Source organism: Perognathus longimembris, chromosome 13 (genome assembly GCF_023159225.1).
Source record: "Perognathus longimembris pacificus isolate PPM17 chromosome 13, ASM2315922v1, whole genome shotgun sequence".
In the NCBI taxonomy this organism is placed as follows: Eukaryota; Metazoa; Chordata; class Mammalia; order Rodentia; family Heteromyidae; genus Perognathus; species Perognathus longimembris.
Window position 1 is genome coordinate 36,297,978 of NC_063173.1, and position 20,587 is coordinate 36,318,564.

The 20,587-nt window shown below is 40.0% G+C and overlaps 1 protein-coding gene across 2 annotated transcripts in view; it reads left to right on the plus strand.

The window, feature by feature from the left end:
• Positions 1–20,587, plus strand: part of Qser1 (glutamine and serine rich 1) — a 68,508-nt gene that overhangs the window by 15,020 nt on the left and 32,901 nt on the right. For both annotated transcript variants that reach the window (XM_048361194.1, XM_048361195.1), the window contains exon 4: positions 337–4,014. In XM_048361194.1, coding sequence (XP_048217151.1) covers positions 337–4,014 — 3,678 coding nt within the window. The remainder of the gene's footprint in view (positions 1–336; positions 4,015–20,587) is intronic.

Sequence of the window (20,587 nt, forward strand, 5' to 3'; positions counted from 1 at the left end):
CACATTTAAACAAATGTATCCCTTTGACTTCACCCCCTCAACTACCCTCTTATCTACTCTCTCCCCTTCTTAAAATAATTTTAACAGGTTTCATTTTTAAATTTTCAGATATACAAAAACTTGTACCATATTCCCCTCTCATTCACCGTCTTCCTCAGCTCTACCTATTCTGTTGGTGCTGGACCCCCACCCCTAGCCTGTTTTACTTCTTTTTAAAGTGCTTGTCAGACTCTTCAGCCTAATAGACATTTTGATAGGTTGGGGATTATATAATTCATTAATATGAATACATTTAAGTATTTGTGCATAAAGACCTTTGTACCTTCTCTTTTATAGGCATGCATTCCTCAGCAGCAACTGAGCTGTTTGTTACTGGACCTTTGCCAACCACTGGAACACTTCCACCATCTGCCCTCTCAGCTTATCAGCATCCTACCACTTTTAACAACAGAAACTTTGCTACCACCTCACCATTGGTGCTTCAGGATTCAAGTTTTAGCACTGCAGCAAATGGAATTTTAAATCCTCATGACCCTTTGCTACAAATTAAGACTTCCCAGGGAACTGTTCCAACTGCTTTGGCATTTGAACGCCTGGGCAGTTCTGCATTAAGTAACAGCATACCACCTCAGTCTTCAACATATCGCTCAGCTCAAGAATCTGCACCCCATCTTTTACAACCTCAATTCAGTTTGTTGCCTTCAGCTCTTGGGGGAGCCCAGCAAACTCCTCAAGCCTATAGTTCTACTATCTTTTCTAGTTCTACTGCTTCCATTGAAAGAGCTCTCCGAGAATGTAGTGTTATCAAACACCATCAGCGGCCTTCAGGTACCCAGTCTATTCAGGCACAACTGACTGGTTCACAGCATTCCTTACATAGCTATCTATCAAATGCAAATACAGTTAATTTTCAGGAAACATCCAGGCAGTCATCGTTATCTTGTAGTCCAATTGGAGAGTCTACTCAGGTGAGCAATGGAGGATTGCAACCGAAGACCCCCCAGGTGTCGGATCTTGCTCAGTCTTACTCAACTGCAGTTCCATCATCTGGGTATCCTTCTACTACAAAAGTAGATAGCTGTTCTACGAAACTACCACTAACATCAACTAAGACTCCAAAACCTCAAAGCATAATTCCTCCTGTGCAAACACTAAGCTATTCCAAACCTTTACATAACCAGAGCTCTGTAGTATCAGGTCAAGCACAAATTTATTCCACAGCACAACTACCAAGTCTTTTATCAGTTAGTCAGTCCCAAAATTATGGTTTAGTGCAGCCACATAATGTGCCATCTATTGTTCATTCACAGGTTTATAGGTCCAACAGGGTTGAGAAATTGCCATCCTTATATAAAACATTGGCTTATTCTTTGTCATCTCAGCCTATAACGTCTGAAAACCAGACACTTAGTTATTCATCTAGTCAGCAAGAAGTATTATCTTCAATTACAAATGAGAATTATCCGGCTCAAACAAGAGATCTGTGTTCAGTCAGTCAATCTCAGAGTTACTCATCTGGTCATTCTCAGGGTTTATCACCAGTTAGTCCAACACGGGTCAGTTATTCATCTCAATCACAAATTTTGTCAGTTAGTCCTTCAGAAAGCTACGCATCAGGGCAATCCCTGACTTTAACAGCCCCCTCTCTTTCTTATTCTTCTGCCTCTCGGGCTCAGAACTTATCAGATTCTAATGCAACCCCAAATTACATTTCTATGCATTCTTCCCAAAATGCTCAGACTCAAGAGTCATCATCACCCCAAGCCCCAAAGTTTTTGCCTGCTGTACAGTCATCATCTTTTGCATCCTCTCCTCATTGTCAGACCTTACAGAGTAATATACCTTCCCCTGATCCAAAGTCCTATGCTGAAAGAAAACTTGACTCAACTGTGTATACATCTTCAAAGCAAGAAGATGATTTTCCAATGCAAGAGTTACAAACATTGCAGCCACAGGCATCTCTTGAGTCATCAAGCCAAAGGCTATCTGATGGAGAAGTGAATGCTCAAGAACCAGTTTATAAGGCATCCAAGGCAGATGACAGCTATTCTCAAAGTGTGATCAGAAGTAATTCCCATCTTGAAGATCAAGTTGTTGGGATTGCTCTACAAGGATCAAAGAAGGAAGAAAACATGGTTGGGTCAGTGACTCAGCTTAACCAACAAATTGGCCAACCCATTAATGCACCAACCCCTGATCTCAAAAAGGCAACTAGTTTGATGCAAACACCACAAATGAGGTTGAATACTAAAGACCTGAGCCAGCAGCATTCTCTTACACATAAGGTACATGAAGCCAAGGTGCAAGAACAGCATGATCAAATAATTAATGCCTCATCTCAGATTCAAATTCCAAATCATGCTTTAGGACATACTCATCAGGCATCTCTTCCTAATACACAGGTCCTTTTAGATTCTGCCTGTGACTTACAGGCTCTTCAGCATTCAATATTACAGGCAGGCTTAGGACAAGTAAAGTCATCTTTACAGCGTGTTCAGAGTCCTCAACAAATTGTACATCCGTTCCTTCAAATGGATGATCATATTATTCAGAGCAATGGTGATCATTCTCAGCAGTCTCTCCATCCTCAAAATTCGGAGATTATGAAACTAGACCTCTCCCAGTCTTCAAAACCACTACAACAACATCTAACAACAAAGGGCCATTTCAGTGAAACAAATCAACAAGATTCTAAGAGTCAGTTTGTTTCTCTTGGATCAATATGTTTCCCAGAGGCAATGCTTCTCAGTGATGAAAGAAACATTTTATCAAATGTAGATGACATCTTAGCAGCTACAGCAGCAGCTTGTGGGGTTACACCTTCTGATTTTTCCAAGTCAACTTCAAATGATACCATGCAGGTTGTTGAAGGAGGTGATTCTAAATCTCATTTTCAGCAGTCATTAGATGTCAGGCATGTGACTTCAAATTTTAACTCAATAACAGCTACAGTAGGGAAGCCACAAAATATAAGTGATATTTCCTTAAATGGAAATCAGGTTACTGTAAACCTTTCACCGGTGCCTACCCTTCAGTCAAAAATGACTCTTGATCAACAACATACTGAAACACCTGGTCAAAATATACCAACTAAGGTAACTTGCACAGTGGTTGGACCAAGTCATGAAGTGAAAGAGCAAAGTTCTGGATCATTCAAGAAACAGTCTGCTATCAATCATGAGTCTGAAGAAGACCATGAAGTTCCTGTTGATAATACATTAAATAATAACAGAAACCAAGAGTTTGTTTCTAGTAGCAGGAGTATAAGTGGAGAGAGTGCTACATCGGAGAATGAGTTTACCTTAGGGAGTGATGACAGTATGTCAGTGAACCCTGCTAGGAGTGCACTTGCGCTGTTGGCCATGGCCCAGCCTGTTGATACAACCACTGCCAAGATGGAAGAGGAAAACCATGATTTAATACATTTTAACCTTCCAAAGAAAAAAGGTAAAGGAAAAGGGCAAATAAAAGAGGAAGACAATAGTAATCAAAAACAGTTAAAAAGATCTGCCCAAGGCAAGCGCCAGAACCCCAGGGGAACAGACACATATTTGCCATATCCATCCCCTTCCTCAGAGAGCTGCCATGAAGGATATCAGCATCAGGAAAAAATGAGGCAGAAGATAAAAGAAGTAGAGGAAAAACAGCCAGAAGTGAAAACAGGTTTTATTGCCTCCTTCTTAGATTTTCTGAAATCTGGGCCCAAGCAGCAGTTTTCCACTCTTGCTGTCCGCATGCCTAACAGGACCAGACGACCAGGGACCCAGATTGTTCGTACTTTTTGTCCCCCACCACTTCCAAAGACCTCATCCACATCACCAATGCCTTTAGTATCCGAAACTGGGGGTATCAGTCCAACAGAAAAAGGTGATAATGAACTTAAAAACTTGGAAAACTTATCTTCATTTTCTTCTGATGAGGAAGATTCTGGTGTGTGCACTCATGATACCTATAAAAGCATTTCTGCTCCCTTTACTGCATTGGATGCTACTGCTGATAAAACAAAGAAAACAGGTAAAGTTTTATGTAGATTCACTTAGGACTTTACACTACTGTTCTAGCTATTGCCTATATTTTCTCCTTTTTAAATTTAAAGTAGGGGGCTGGGGATGTGGCCTAGTGGAAAAAGTGCTTGCCTCGTATACATGAGGCCCTAGGTTCGATTCCCCAGCACCACATATACAGAAAATGGCCAGAAGTGGCGCTGTGGCTTAAGTGGCAGAGTGCTAGCCTTGAGCAAGAAGAAGCCAGGGACAGTGCTCAGGCCCTGAGTCCAAGCCCCAGGCCTGCCAAAAAAAAAAAAAATTTAAAGTAGGTGTGCAAATTTTTAGAACAAAATGCATAAGCATTTTTCTTAAGACTTTTTAACCTTTATCTTATTTATAGGACTTTTTGCACAGGCATCTTAACATACATGGTTTGCTCTCTTTCTCTAATCTCAGACATCTTTTAGAGGTGAGGCATTGCTTGGAGGCCTTGTTATATAAACCTGGAATATGTTTTGACATGATAATTTCACCTACGTATTAGTATCCTATTATTAGGTATAGTTATGTGCAGCACGTACATTCATCTAATTAAGATAAAGTTTTACAATTTTCTTTTAGTAACACTCAAATCTTTGGATATATGTTTTACTTTATGGTTAATAGAGGAAATGTTAAGCGTTGCCTTCTGTAAACTATTGACAGGTAAGTAGGTTACTGTTTTAAGGAACATACTAAGGAAAAGATTTTAAGTCATCTCTGTGCCAGGAATTAGTAGCAGTGTTATGAGATCTGCATTATTGTCTCCAATATAGGTGATATAACTGACAGTAAGGGAACTGACTAGATTCACTAGAAAGCAGTAGGGCTGAACCCAGATAGATCTGTTTCTAGAGGCTGCTTATTTGTAGCATGTCGTTTTTGTTGCTATAGCTCTGTGGTGTAATTTGAAGTCTGTTATTTTGATACTCCTTTTACATAGAATTCTTTTTACAAAGAATTATGTGTGCCTCCATATGAATTTGTGGATTGATTCCCCCCCCTAATTCTGAGTAATTATATTGGTATTTTGGTGGTTATTGCATTGAATCTGTAGATATCCTTTGGTTTGATGGTTATTTTCGTGATATTAATTCTGCCAATACATACTTATTTGTAAGAGGTCTTTCCATCTTTTGATGTCTTCAGTGTTTTTTTCTTAAAGGTTTATAATTTTCATGGTAGATGTCTTTCATGTCCCATGGTTAATATCTAGGTATTTTGTGGGGGTGGGGGATATTATGAATAGAATTGTTTTCCTGGTTTTCTTTCTCAGCCCGTTCCTTGTTGGTATGTAGAAAAGATGCATTTTTGAATGTGGAGTATCTTGCTATTTATCCAAAGGTATTTTATAAGCTCAAAAACTTTTTTAGTGGAGTCTAATGTTGAGTACAAGATATTAATTTTTTCATATAGAAACCCAACTTTTCCTGTATTATTATTTTGAAAAGAATGCCTTCATTGACACCTTTTCATCTCTTTGTCAAAAATTAGTCATTATATTTGTACAGATGTATTTCTGGATATCACTTCTTTTTCATTGACATTGTGTGTTGATGTTTTTACCAATATCATATTGTTTTAATTGCTATAACTTTAGAGTAAATCCTTAAAAGTTCCCAAGTAGTGACTGGAGATGACTGTGAATATTTTCAGAACAAAGAAATAGTAAACACTTAAAGTGATAGATAAATCATTTACCTTAATTTGATGTATTGAAACATCACGGTATACCCCATAAATGTGTATATTAGTACATGTTGATTTTATTTATTTATTTATTTATTTATTTATTTATTTATTTACCAGTCCTGGGCTTGGACTTGGGCCTGAGCACTGTCCCTGGCTTCTTTTTGCTCAAGACTAGCACTCTGCCACTTGAGCCACAGTGCCACTTCTGGCCATTTTCTATATATGTGGTGCTGGGGAATCGAACCCAGGGCTTCATGTATATGAGGCAAGCACTCTTGCCACTAAGCCATATTCCCAGCCCCTTCAAGTTTGTTTGTTTGTTTGTTTGTTTTGCCAGTCCTGGGCCCTGGACTCAGGGCCTGAGCACTGTCCCTGGCTTCTCTTTGCTCAAGGCTAGCACTCTGCCACTTGAGCCACAGCACCACTTCTGGCCATTTTCTATATATGTGGTGCTGGGGAATCGAACCCAGGGCTACATGTATACGAGTCAAGCACTCTTGCCACTAGGCTATATTCCCAGCTCCCTTCATGTTGATTTTAAAAAGTAAAATAAAAGTGCCTTGGAAAAAATAAAAACAAAAATATATAAATAAGTACTATGAATTATTAATTATTAATAGCTCACAGCAGAGAAATAGGAATTCACAGGAATTATCAAAAAAGTGTTTAATACCAATCAATTGGAAGAATAAGATCACAGATAAAAAAATTTTTTTAAAAGATCACAGATAAGATTGGAATGTCAGTGTGTTGATTTATAAAATAAACACAGCTTGGAACATCATAATGAATGTGGAGGGGAAAACCTACTTGGATTATAATTCCACTGAATTCTATAGCAGTTTGAGAACTGATTTGTTAATAATATATGTATTTGATTTTTTTTGTTTGGTTATTTTTTTTTGCCAGTCCTGGGGCTTGAACTCAGGGCCTGAGCACTGTCCCTGGCTTTTTTTTGCTTAAGGCTAGCCCTCTGCCACTTGAGCCACAGTGCCACTTCTGGCTTTTTCTATATATGTGGTGCTGAGGAATCGAACCCAGGGCTTCATGTATATGAGACGAACACTTTACCACTAGGCCATATTCCCAGCCCCTCTCCATTTGTGATTTTTAAAATTTGTCTTTTGTGCTTTTTGGTATGTTTATGCTGTGTGTTTTGTTAGATTTATACCTGAATATTTGGGGTGTTACATATAAATATATTTACTATAAATCCTAAGATTTTGTTCTTTGGTGTTTTTTTTTTTTTTTCCCTTCATAAATATGGGGTCTTGAAGTTATATGCCTCAGACTTGCAAGTAGTCATGCTTGCATATGGCTGGCGCTCTGCCACTTGAGACATGCCTTCAGCTTGGCCTTTTGCTGGTTATTTTGAAGACAAGAGTTAGACTTTCTGCCTGGCTTATCTTTGAACTGTGATCTAAGATTTGTGTTTCTCTTTTTACATCCCCCAGGATGTTCTGTAGACAGTGATGTCCTATGCATTGACTAAAGTTTTTATTTCATCTCTTTCAATTAAGACTTTTTCATTATGTTCCTGTTTACTTTTTTCTTGTGTTTATATATGTGAGCACAAGCACATATGTGTGTAAGGATAAAATTAGGCCTTGCTATGAAACCTAGGCTAGCCTTGTACTTAAGATCCTCATGCTTAGTCTCCTGGGGGCTGCAATGACATATAAACACCATCACCTGTAGCTTCTATCTTTTAAAAATTAACTGAATAATTTTTGGTTTGAGGCTGTGGAGATCTCTCTCTCTCTCTTTCTCTCTCTCTCTCTCTCTCTCTCTCTCTCTCTCTCTCTCTCTCTCTCTCTCTCTCTCTCTGTCTCTCTCATTGTGCCAGTTGTAGTGCTGGAACTCAGGCCTGGGCACCGGGCCTGAGCTTTTGTGCTCAAGGCTAGCACTCTACCACTTCAGCTACAGCTCCACTTCAGCTTTATGGTGTTTAATTTGGAGACAGTAGTCTCATGGACTTTCCTGTCGAACTATGAGCCTTAGATATCAGCCTTCTGAGTAGCTAGGATTACAGGTGTGAGCTACCAGCACCCAGCTTCTCTTTGTTTTTAATGGTGAATAAGTATTATGAAATACAGACCCAATTTTTTATAATCTGCTGAGTTAATATTTTTACCATTTTAAGTAAAACATAGAAGCCAGACAGCTATACAGTTGTCTTTACATTTCCCCTTACATTATATATCTCTTGTTAGTCATTTTATTGTCAGTAGTTATGTAATTGTTGCTGTTTTCATTTGTTAGGTTAATTCTTGGTCACTATGACAAATATCTGTGAGAAAAAAATTTAAAAAGAGGAAAGGTTTGTTTTGGCTCATGATTTCAGAGGTTTCATTCTAGTGGTCTGTTAGCTCCTTTGCTTCTGAACTTATGGTGAGGCCGACCATCATGGCTGGGAACACATGGTAGAACAAAGCACTCACCTCATGGCAGACACAAAGGAGGTGGAGGTGGGGGGAGAGAAACAGGGAAACAGGAAGAGACCAGGTATCCAAAGCATGTCCCCAGTGACCTACAACCTCCAAATTGGCCTGCCTTCCACTTTATACCATTTCCCAGTATTATTGTATTATGAAACTATCAAGAGACTTGTCCACTGATGTAGTCAGGGCTCTCATGTTCTGTTCACCTCTCGATAGAGATTCAGCGGGAGATCAAGCCTTTGGGGGATATTTTCTCTCTAAACTACAACATTAGCTTTCCAACACTGTGACAAAACATCTGGGAGAAATCACCTTAAAGGACAATGTAATGGAGTCGTCTCCCCCCCCCCCCCCCCAGTGGAGGGGATTCCTGGTTCCTCCAAGAGTCCACCATTTAGTCTCCAGGAAAAAGATGATGTACATGTGAAATAATTTAAGAGGAAAAAGATCTTATTTGTCACTGTTGCGAGTTTATTTATTTTATTTACACTCCCCTCCCCCTACATGTACAAGTATTTCTTACACTTTGGACTTGGTCTCCAAAGCTATTGAAAAGGGGTGGAAACAAAAGAACCCTTTTGTCTGTAATGTGGAGGTCAGATCTGGCCAGCGCCATCTTTGGCTGTTGAGGGGTGTCAGATTGACTCCATCTCAGTTAAAGAGAGCAGAAGCTGACTCCATCTTCCCTAAGCTCTCCCCTGCCCCTGGGCATCAGGGTTGGGAGTGTGCCCTGTCTGCTCAGAACCCAGGGAAGTTCCTCTTCACTATGATAAGAGTGTGTAAACTGCTTGACCACCTGAGGTTTTGGGGGGAGGGGAGTGTTTTTGTTTTTATTTGGCCAGGTCTCTAATCCCAGTATTTGGGAGGCACAGGCAGAAGGTTTAAAAGTCTGAGGCCACCTGGGCTACATAGGTAATTTCAGGTCAAGGTGGGTTATCTGAGAAGACAGTGAAAAATAATTAATTTATTTTTCTCACCTTAGATTTTAGCAGTGTAATTATGATTTGACATAGTTTGGCCCTTCAGCTACTTGAATCTTAATATGTGTCTTTCTATAAATTGAAGGGTTTTTTTTCCCCCTATTGTTCAGGTTGCATAATATCTGTGACTCTCTTCTTATCAAGTTCACTGAGTCTTTGGGTTCCTCTATTCTGCTATTGAGCTTTTCCAGTGATCAATTTTTTTTTATTCTAGTATTTGCTGAGGAAGTTTTCCTCTATTTTTTTTTCTTTTAGTATTTTTCTGCTAAGAATTTCAGGTATATGATACTCTTACTTCATGGTTCATGGTCAAATCTTTTCCTCATAATTCCAACTTCTGAATTATATTGGGAGTAGTATCTCTTGATCAACTTATTCCTTTCAGAATTGGCTCTTTTTTTCTGACTCTTTCTATATTGTATCAATTTGGACTATTGATTTGTTGAGCACTATATTAGAACCTTATGGGCTTTATTAAGATTCTCTGGAGAATATTATTTTGTTGTAGCAGGTAGTTTGAACAAGAATTTTAACTCATCTGTGAGTTGGTTCCTGCATTGTACCCCCCATTTTCAGAGCCTTTGCTTTGCTGCTTAGAACTTGTTCAAGCAGTTAGTGTGGAACCTAGGTGGTAGCAGACTATTGTAGATTTCAAAGCCTTTGCATTGCTACTTTGTAGCTATCCTATACCTACAGAGTTGATACAGATTTGGATTTGGTCCTCACACTGCCCAGTCTCCTTTGGCTAAAAAGCCAGTATTTTTCCGAGAGATTCAGCTATCATATGATTATGCTATAATACAGTTCTGTGCAACTGAACTGTCCTTGCAGCAGTGAGCTGAGTGAAATGAAAGAACATTCTTCACACTTTAGGGAGCCAAAAAGACAGCTGGTCTACTAAAATTTTAGATGTCTCTTTCACTGCCAATGCATTGTATTTCTTAGATCTTGGCTCCTGTCTAGTCAGTCTTGGGAGAGAGAAAAAGTAAAGAACAGATTTTTTCCCCCCCCATACTTAGCCTTGCCCACGGCTTTTCTCTGCAACCCTCTAGAAGAGAGAGTTTTTCTTTTCTTTTTTTTCTTTTTGTTTGCCAGTCTTGGGCTTGGACTCTGGGCCGGAGCACTGTCCCTGGCTTCTTTTTTCTCAAGGCTAGCACTCTACCACTTGAGCTACAGCACCACTTCTGGCTTTTTCTATGTATTTGGTGCTGAGGAATCAAACCCAGGGCTTCATGTATGCGAGGCAAACACTCTACCACGGGGTCATATTCCCAGCCTGAGAGAGAGAGTTTTTCTTGCTTGTATATACACTGGTTAATTCTGCAAAGTGGTTACCTCGATCCACAGTAGAGAGACAAGAGAGGAAATAAATCCATTATGTAGGATAATTATCTTCATATAATTATCATTACTTAGTTTAGGATACAGAGTTTTTAGCTATTTACATTTTCTATTTTATCCATAGTTCTTACTTGTAATAAGTAGATAATACTGTGCTCTTGTGGACTTATTCCACTTTATCACCTTTAATGAACTTCTAAAACTTGGCTTACTAGTTGTGACCATTATTTGTAATATTCTTATTGTCTTGTATTGGACCTGTAGAAACCCCTTCAACATTATCTGGTTTTGTTTGTTGAATTTCCAAATTAACTTAAAGGAGACTGAGCTTTGTAATATTTGTTTGTAGGAAATATACATTTTTTTTCTATTCAGATCCTATTACTATTACATCATTTTTCCCATATACATGTCATTTTAAATTTAGATTTTCTTTAAGATAGTGCTGGGGATTAAATCCTGGGTATCACACATGCTAGGCAAACACTCTAAGCTATAACCACAACCTTTTTACTTGTTTGTGGGTTTTTGTTTTTGTTTGTTCTTTTTTTTGGCGGGGGCCAGTCCTGGGGCTTGAACTCAAGGCCTGAGCTCAGTCCCTGAGCTTCTTTTGCTCAAGGCTAGCACTCTACCACTTGAGCCACAGCACCACTTCTGGCTTTTTCTGTTGATGTGGTACTGAGAAATCGAACCCAGGACTTCATGCATGCTAGGCAAGCACTCTACCACTAAGCCACATTCCCAGCCCCCTTTTACTTGTTTTTAAAATATTTCTTCATACTTTTCTAATTGTTTACTCATGATATGTGACAAGTACTCATTTTCCTGTCCTGTAGATCATGTCTGTAATCCTAGCTACTCAGGAGGCTGAGATCTGAGGATTGTGGTTTAAAGCCTGCCTGGGGAGTCCATGAGGCTCTTATCTCCACTAAACTACACACACAAAAAAAGCTGGATGTGGAGCTGTGGCTCAAGGGGTAGAGTGCTATCCTTGAGCACAAAAATTCAGGTGTAGTGCCCAGGTCCAGAACTCATGCCCCAGGACCAGCCAGAAAAAACAAAAAACAAGCCCAGGCGTGTGTACATCTGTTATTCCAGCTATTGAGGGAATCAGGCAGAATAGAAGACTGAGAGCAACCAGGCAAAAAGGCAAAATGACAAGACTTTAGAAGGTCTGGGGTATGGATCAAGTGTTAGGGCACTTAGCCAGAGCAAGGTCGGAGTTCAATCCCCTGTACTGCCAGCAAATAAATAAATGCAAAATGGCTAATGAAACAACTCTATATCTTACTCTTTTTCCTTCTCTTGACTTCAACCAAATGCTTAATAGTAGTAACAAAGCTAGCAAGCAATCATCCTGGTTTTCTCCTTAAGTATAAAATATATAAGACTTTACTCTGAAATGTATTCATTGTCAGTTTCTAACATGCTATAATCCTTAATTTGAGAACATTTCCTTTCTGGGGAAAGTGGTGCTTGCTGTAATCATAGCACTTAAGAGGTTGAGGTAGGAAGGATCTTGTTCAGCAACAGTGTGGACTACATAACAAGACTGTTCCCGCCCCTCCCTCCCCCCCAAAAAAATAACAACACATGCTTTTTTAAAATCCCATGATGGAGAGAAAAAAGAATTTGTTCTTAACTTTTTTTTTTTTTGGCCAGTTCTGGGGCTTGGACTCAGGGGCTGAGCACTGTCCCTGGCTTCTTTTTGCTCAAGGGTAGCACTCTTCCACTTGGGCCACAGAGCCACTTCTGGCCATTTTCTGTATATGTGGTGCTGGGGAATTGAACCCAGGGCCTCATGTATATGCCCAACTTTTTTTTTCTTAACTAAAGTGGATACTGATTTCCCCCCATCCCCTCTTGAACTCTGCCTTTTGTTCTTGCTTGACTTTTTTCCGCTTGTGGCTGGCACTCTACCACTGAAGTCATCTCCGCTTTCTGTTTGTTTTTTGTTTTGTTTTTTTGCCAGTCCTGAGCCTTGGACTCGGCCTGAGCACTGTCCCTGGCTTCTTCCAGCTCAAGGCTAGCACTCTGCCTCCTGAGCCACAGTGCCCCTTCTGGCTGTTTTCCATGTATGTGGTGTTGGGGAATCGAACTGAGAGCTTCATGTGTAGGAGGCAAGTGCTCTTGCCACTAGGCCATATTCCCAGCCCTTGTTTTGTTTTTTTAAATTGTTGTTATAAAGGTGTTATGCAGAGGGAGTTAAAGTTACATAAGTCAGGTAATGAGTACATTTATTTTTGGCTATGTCATGCCACTGTCATGGTTAATTGGCGATAAGAATCTCAGGATTTGCCTGCCCCAGCTAACTTGAAACATTGATTCTCAGCCTTGCTGTGTAACTAGGATTATAGGTGTTAAGGCATCTGAGCTCTGCTTGGATATTAGATTTTATCCATTGCTTTTTTTCTTTCCCAGTATTTGTGGTGCTTGATATCAAGCCCAGGACCTTTTGCCTGTTATGCAGATATATCACTAAGTTCTGTTCCAAGCCCTCTAGAAGGAAAGGTCCTGAGTTCAGGCTCCAGTACCAGCACATACAGACAAAAACTCAGGGACTTTTTTTTTAAGTGCTTAGAAAATGTTCAGTTTTTTATAACTATATCATGAGTATTAAATACAAAGAACTTTTTCTCCCTGGATTTTAGTTTTTTCTCTTTCTCCTCCTCCTTCCCTCTCTCCTTTCTCTCTCTTTCTGCCAGTCCTGGGGCTAGGCAAACACTCTACAGCTAAGCCACCTTCCTAGCCCTGTTGTTTTTTTTTTTTTCCTTCTTAAAAAATTGTTATTGTAGGGCTGGGAATATGGCCTAGTGGCAAGAATGCTTGCCTCGTATATATGAAGCCCCAGCCCCACATATATAGAAAACGTCCAGAAGTGGTGCTGTGGCTCAAATAGCAGAATACTAGCCTTGAGCAAAAAGAAGCCAGGGACAGTGGTCATGCCCTGAGTCCCAAGCCCCAGGACTGGTGAAAAAAGAAAAAAAAATGTTATTGTAGTCCTGGAAAGGTGGCTTAGTGATAGAGTCCTTACATAGCTAGCATGCATGAAGGTCCTGGGTTTGATTCCTCAGCACCACAAAAACAGAAAAAGTCAGAAGCAGTAAAGGTAGAGTTCTAGCCTTGAGCAAAATGAAGCTAGGGACGGTACCCAGGCCCTGAGTCCCAAGCCTCAGGACTGGCCACAAAAAAAAAAAAAAAGTTATTATAGAGCTGGAAAGGTGGCTTTAGAGGTAGAGTTGTTACTTCAGTACCACATAAACAGAAAAGGCCAGAAAGCCAGAAATGGCGCTACCCTCAAATGCTAGCCTTGAGCAAAAGAAGCTCAGGGACAGTGTCCAGGCCCCTGAATTCACGCCCCAGGATTGGCTAAGAAAGAAAGGAAGGGAGGGAAGATAGACGAAAAGAAGAAAAGAAAGAAATTGTTATTGTAATGGTGATATACATAGGAGTTATGGTTACACAAGTCAGGTAAAGTATGCATTTCTTTTGGACAACATCACCCCTTCCCTTGTGTTCTCCTAATTTTTCCCTCCCATTCACACCCTCAAGTTGTATAGTCGTTTTCAACTTAGTGTCTATTGAGTCCACTGCTGCATTTATTCACCCTCTGTCCCTCCATTTCTGTGCCCCTTCCTGACCCTCTCAAAGAGAGATAAACAAAACCAAAGGAAAATAAAACAAAAACAGCACCAAAGAAAAACCTTTTGTTTCCATTTCCTGGAGTTCATTTCAATAACTACTATTTTGTATGATCAGATGCACATAGGCATTGTGCTTCTTTGTTCCTCTCCTAAGAATATCCTCCTTTGGTCTCATTCTGTGTGAGTGCCAAAGTCCTGTATAATTTGCCACACCTCAGTGTAGTACAAGTAAATTTTATGGGATATTGTTCAAATAATTTATCTTTTACTTTTTTGTTTAATGTGACAAATTACTTTATATAAAAGTATGTTACTTATGTATATTTTCAAAGAAAAGGACATGTTTTATAATTTGCTTTAAAATACCTCAGCAATCATAAAGCTGACGGAGGAAACAAGCTTATCAAAATGTTCATGATTGTTAAGGCTAGGTTGTGTACTTCATGAAAATTTATATTATTTGCTATGTATATGTTTAAAATTTTATAATGATGTAAAGTTTTTAAAAATCCTTTCCTTATTTGTTTTAGATTGCTTGATCTGTTGATTCCTGAGAAAGGTGTGTTAAAGTTTCCCATTATGTTTCATTATTTTCCTAATACTGTTTGCCTGATATGTTTTGAACTCATGTAATTAGGTGCATAAAATTTTGCTGTAGTAAAATTTCCTTTTACCATAATAAAATCTCCCCTTTTCTCACTTAATGGTTTGTTTCCAACATTACCATACTAATTTTGTTAACACTTTTAAAGCATATTATCCATATCTGTATTTTCTGTTGAAACAAAATTTCTTATGAGTTGTAACTCACATATGGAATTATAACATAAAATATATAAAAAAGAAGGAAAAAAAAACAACAGAGTTGCCTCTCAAATTTGAAGATGTGGGTATTATTTGAGCTATATGTTCTGACCACAGTGCAGTAATTTTAAAAACTGAGAATAGAAAAGCCAAAGGGACGGGCTGGGAATATGGCCTAGTGGCAAAAAGTGCTTGCCTCGTATACATGAAGCCCTGGGTTCGATTCCCCAGCACCACATATATAGAAAATGGCCAGAAGTGGCGCTGTGGCTCAAGTGGCAGAGTGCTAGCCTTGAGCAAAAAGAAGCCAGGGGCAGTGCTCAGGCCCTGAGTCCAAGGCCCAGGACTGGCAAAAAAAAAAAAAAGAAAGAAAGAAAAGAAAAGCCAAAGGGAACCAAGAACTTTGGAGCAATTCTTGGTTTAAAAAGGAAAATAGAACTGAAGTGACAAACTATGTGAAATAGACTGGAACATTGAAAACAATGGGGATGTGGCCAGAATGTGAAACAGAACAAAGTCAATGGCATTAATGTCTTCCATGGGAAGCAAGAATAGACATAAATTTATTGAGTATTAAGGTAAACTGAACTCCGGACTTCTAGGGTTTTCCACTCTGACTAATATATGGATTACTTCCTTGCCTTTCTTTTACAGTTTTACCACTGTGTATTTGTTGTATATATGTGGTGCTGAGGAATCGAACCCAGGGCTTCATGTATATGAGGCAAGCACTCTTGCCACTAGGCCATATTCCCAGCCCTCATCCAGCTTTTTATTAGTAAAGATTGGAGCGTTTCAAACTTCTTGCCAGGCTGGCCTTGAACCAGAGTTTATATCTTCCTATCCTTTAAGTAGCTGGGATTACAGTAGTGATCCATCTTGTTCAACAAAGGTTAATTTAATTTTAATTTCTTAATATGCTTTTACTGGGGCTTTAAATTAAGGCCTTGTGCTCTTGTTAGGCTTTTTCACTCACAGCTGGCACTCTACCACTTGACCGCTGTGTTTTTGCGTTAATTGAAGTTAAGAATCTCTGAGATTTGTCTGCCAGAGCAGGCTCTGAACAGAAATCCATAGATCCCAGCCCTCTGAGGAGCGAGGATTATAGGTGTGATCCACTGATGGTGCCTTGACTGTGTGTGTGTGTGCAGCGCGTGAGTGTGCGCACATGTGCACGTGCCGTGGAATCAAACCCCAAACCTCACAAATGGTAAGTCTCTTAATATATTCATTTAGGATAAAATTCTGTGCTGTAGTACATTCCCAACCCTGTGTTCTTGCTTTATTTGTTTAACGCTGATACTGGGGCTTGAAAGACTCCAGACACTGTCCCTTAGCATTTTTGCTCAAGGCTGGTGCTGTACCTCTTGTGCCACAGCTTTACTTCTGGCTTTTTGGTGATTAATTGGAGGTGACTCTTACGGAAAATGACAACTCTTTTGTACAACTACTTAAAGGTAATAATAATTTTTAAAATAGTCTTGGACTATTCTGCCCAGGCTGTCTTTAGACTGATCTGTTGATAACAGCCCCTGAATAGTCAAGATTACAAGCCTGTGCCTGTAGGCACATGATTTGCTTTAACTTTACTTTTTTTTTTTTTTTTTTTTTTTGCCAATCCTGGGGCTTGGGACTCAGGGCCTTAGCACTGTCCCTGGCTTCTTTTTGCTCAAGGCTAGCACTCTGCCGCTTGAGTCACAGCGCCACTTCAGGCTTTTTCTATAGACATGGTGCTGGGGAATCGAACCCAGGACTTCATGAATGTGAGGCAAGCCACTAGGCCATATTCCCAGATATGGCCTAGTGGTCGAGTGCTTGCCTCATATACTTGAAGCCCTAGGTTTGATTCCCCAGCACCACATCTATAGGAAATGGCCAGAAGTGGCGCTGTGGCTCAAGTGGCAGAGTTGTAGCCTTGAGCAAAAAAAAGCCAGGGACAGTGCTCAGGCCCTGAAATCTAAGTGCCAGAACTGGCAGAAGAAAAAAAGAAAAGGAGAGCTTAGCATATCAAAACCAATTGTAGGGGCTGGGAATATGGCCTAGTGGTAAAGTGCTCACCTTGTATACATGAAACCCTGGGTTCGATTCCTCAGCACCACATATATAGAAAAAAGCCAAAAGTGGCGCCGTGGCTCAAGAGGTAGAGTGCTGGCCTTTAGCAGAAAGAAGCCAGGGACAGTGCTCAGGCCCCAGGACTGGCAACAAAAACAAAACAAATAAACAAAACCAATTGTAGGGGGGTGGGGGGAATGAGCGAGGAGGTAACAAACAGTACAAGAAATGTATCCAATGCCTAATGTATGAAACTAACCTTTCTGTACATCAGTTTGACAATAAAAAAATTTTCCCTTTGCTTTTATTTTTTTTATTTTTTTGTAATTTATTTATTAAACAAGAAATTTTTGACAAGGTGTTGTGCAAAAAGGGTACAGTTACATAGTAGGGCAGTGTGTACATTTCTTGTGATATCTTACACCCTGTTTTTCTTTCCCTTCCCTAGGTCAGGTAGACATATATACAATACCCAATGTACCAAGAACATATACAGTAGCCATGTGGCCTACGCCCAAGAAAATTCGCCTAGGGCTTTAAATGTAATGTCGACATTAGACAATATGTCAACAGTAGTCTTATATGAACGTACATACATAGCTTTTGAGCTATTGTATTCCGCTGAGAGGTCAATTTTTTTTTGGCCAGTCCTGGGGCTTAGACTCAGGGCCTGAGAACTGTCCCTGGCTTCTTTTTTCTCAAGGCTAGTACTCTGGCACTTGAGCCACAGTGCAACTTCTGGCCATTTTCTGCATATGTGGTGCTGGGGAATTGAACCCAGGGCCTCATGTATACGAGACAAGCACTCTTGCCACTGGGCCATATCCCCAACCCCGAGAGGTCAATTTTTGACCTTTATATATTGAGCAGTTGTTTGGTTTTAGTCACGTTCCTCTTTCCCCGCACCCCCTCCAGCATTTGTTGTTGCCTGAGTTCCGAGTATAGGCCATTCTAACTGGAGTGAGGTGGTATCTCAGGGTTGTTTTTATTTGCATTTCCTTTACTACCAGGGATGTTGAACATTTCCTCATATGTTTCTTTGCCATTTTTATCTCTTCTCTTGTGAAGTCTCTCTTTAGCTCCTTTTCCCGTTTCCTAATTGGTCTATTGGGCTTGGAGGGGCTTAGTTTTTTGAGTTCTCTATAGATGACAGATATTAGGCCTTTGTCTGTTGCTGTGCTGGTAAAGATACTTTCCCATATGGTTGGCTGTCTTTCTATTTTGGTGGCTATGTCCTTAGCTGTGCAGAAACTTTAATTTGTAGTAGTCCCATTTGTCGAGTCTTTCCCCTATTTGTTGGGCCCCTGGGACTATATTCAGGAAGATCCTTCCTGTGCCTATAGGTTCTAGCATCTTTCCTACTCTGTCCTTCAGTAGTTTCAAGGATTCAGGTCTGATCTTGAAGTCTTTGATCCATTTTGAATTGATCTTGGTGCATGGTGATAGGCTTGGGTCTACTTGGAGTTTTCTGCATATGGCTGCCCAGTTCTCCCAGCACCAATAATTGAAGAGGCTATGTTTATTCCATTGTATGTCTTTAGCTCCTTTGTCAAATATCAGCTGACTGTAAGAGTGCGGTTTTATTTCTGGATCTTCAATTCTGATCCATTGGTCTTCCGATCTGTTTTTATACCAATACCAGGCTGTTTTTGTTATGATGGCCGTATAGTAGAGCTTGAAGTCTGGTATTGTGATACCTCCTGCACTGCTTTTTTTGCCTGGAATTGCTTTGGCTATTCTAGGTCTTTTGCTGTTCCATATGAATTTATGGATTTCGTTCTCTATTTCAGTGAAGAATGTAACTGGGATTTTGATAGGGATTGCATTGAATTTGTATAACAATTTGGGCAATATGGCCATTTTCACTATATTGATTCTGCCTACCCATGAGCATGGGAGGTCTTTCCATCTCCTTGTGTCTTCTTTGATTTCCCTTATTAGATTTTTATAGTTCTCATTAAATAGGTCCATCATGTCCTTGGTTAGGTTGATCCCTAGGTACTTTATTCTTTTTTTGGCTACTGTAAATGGAATTGTTTCCATAATTTCCTTTTCTGCTTGTACATTGCTGGTGTACAGAAAAGCTGCTGACTTTTGTGGGTTGATTTTGTATCCTGCTACTTTGCCAAAATGGTTTATTAGGTGTAGGAGTTTGGGGACTGAGTTTTTTGGGTCCTTCAGATATAAGATCATGTCATCTGCCAATAGGGATAGTTTGATTTCTTCCTTGCTGATGTGGATCCCCTTGATGTCCTCCTCTTGCCTTATTGCTATGGCTAGGGATTTCAGCACTATGTTGAAAAGAAGTGGGGAGAGTGGGCATCCTTGTCTTGTTCTTGAGTTTAGGGGGAATGATTTAAGTTTCTCTCCATTTAATATGATGTTAGCAGTTGGTCTGCTGTATATGGCTTTTATTGTTTTGAGGAATGTTCCATCTCTTCCTGTTCTCTCCAGAGCTTTTAATAAGTATGGATGTTGTATTTTGTATAGGCTTTTTGGGCATCGACTGAGATAACAGTGTGATTCTTGATTTTAGTTCTGTTTATGTGGTGAATTACATTGATTGATTTACGGATGTTGAACCATCCTTGTGACTGTGGGATGAAGCCTACTTGGTCATGATGTATAATTTTCTTGATCAGTTTCTGGATCCTGTTAGCTAATATTTTATTGAGGAGCTTTGTGTCTGTGTTTATTAGTGATATTGGTCTGTAGTTCTCTTTTTTTGTTGGGTCTGTGCCTGGTATGGGAATGAGTATGATATTAGCTTTATAGAATGAGTTTGGGATTTCTCCCTCTGTTTCTATTTCGCGGACGAGTTTGAGGAGTATTGGTATTAGTTCCTCACTAAAGGTTTTATAGAATTCGTTGGTGAATCCATCTGGGCCTGGGCTTTTCTTTGTTGGGAGGCTCTTGATTACCTCCTGTATCTTGCTGTAAGTTATTGGTTTATTTAGTCGATTTATTTCTTCTTGGTTCAGTTTGGGCAGTTTATACTTCTCTAAGAATTGATCCATTTCTGTAAAATTATTGTTTTTTAGTGAGTAGAGGTTCTGGAAATAGTTCCTTATGATTGTTTGATTGTTTTTTGTGTTTTTTTGCCAGTCCTGGGCCTTGGACTCAGGGCCTGAGCACCGTCCCTGGCTTCTTTTTGCTCAAGTCTAGCACTCTGCCACTTGAGCCACAGCGCCACTTCTGGCCATTTTCTATATATGTGGTGCTGGGGAATCGAACCCAGGGCTTCATGCATACGAGTCAAGCACTCTTGCCACTAGGCTATATCCCCAGCCCCCCTATGATTGTTTGAATATCGTGTGTACTTGTAATTTTTCCGGTGGAGTCCCTGATTTTACGTATATGAGTCTCTTCTCTTCTTTTTTTTTTTTTTTTTTTGCCAGTCCTGGGCCTTGGACTCGGCCTGAGCACTGTCCCTGGCTTCTTTTTGCTCAAGGCTAGCACTCTGCCACTTGAGCCACAGCGCCACTTCTGGCCATTTTCTGTATATGTGGTACTGGGGAATCGAACCCAGGGCTTCATGCATACGAGGCAAGTGCTCTTGCCACTAGGCTATATCCCCAGCCCCTCTTCTTTTTTTTGTAAGTCTTGCA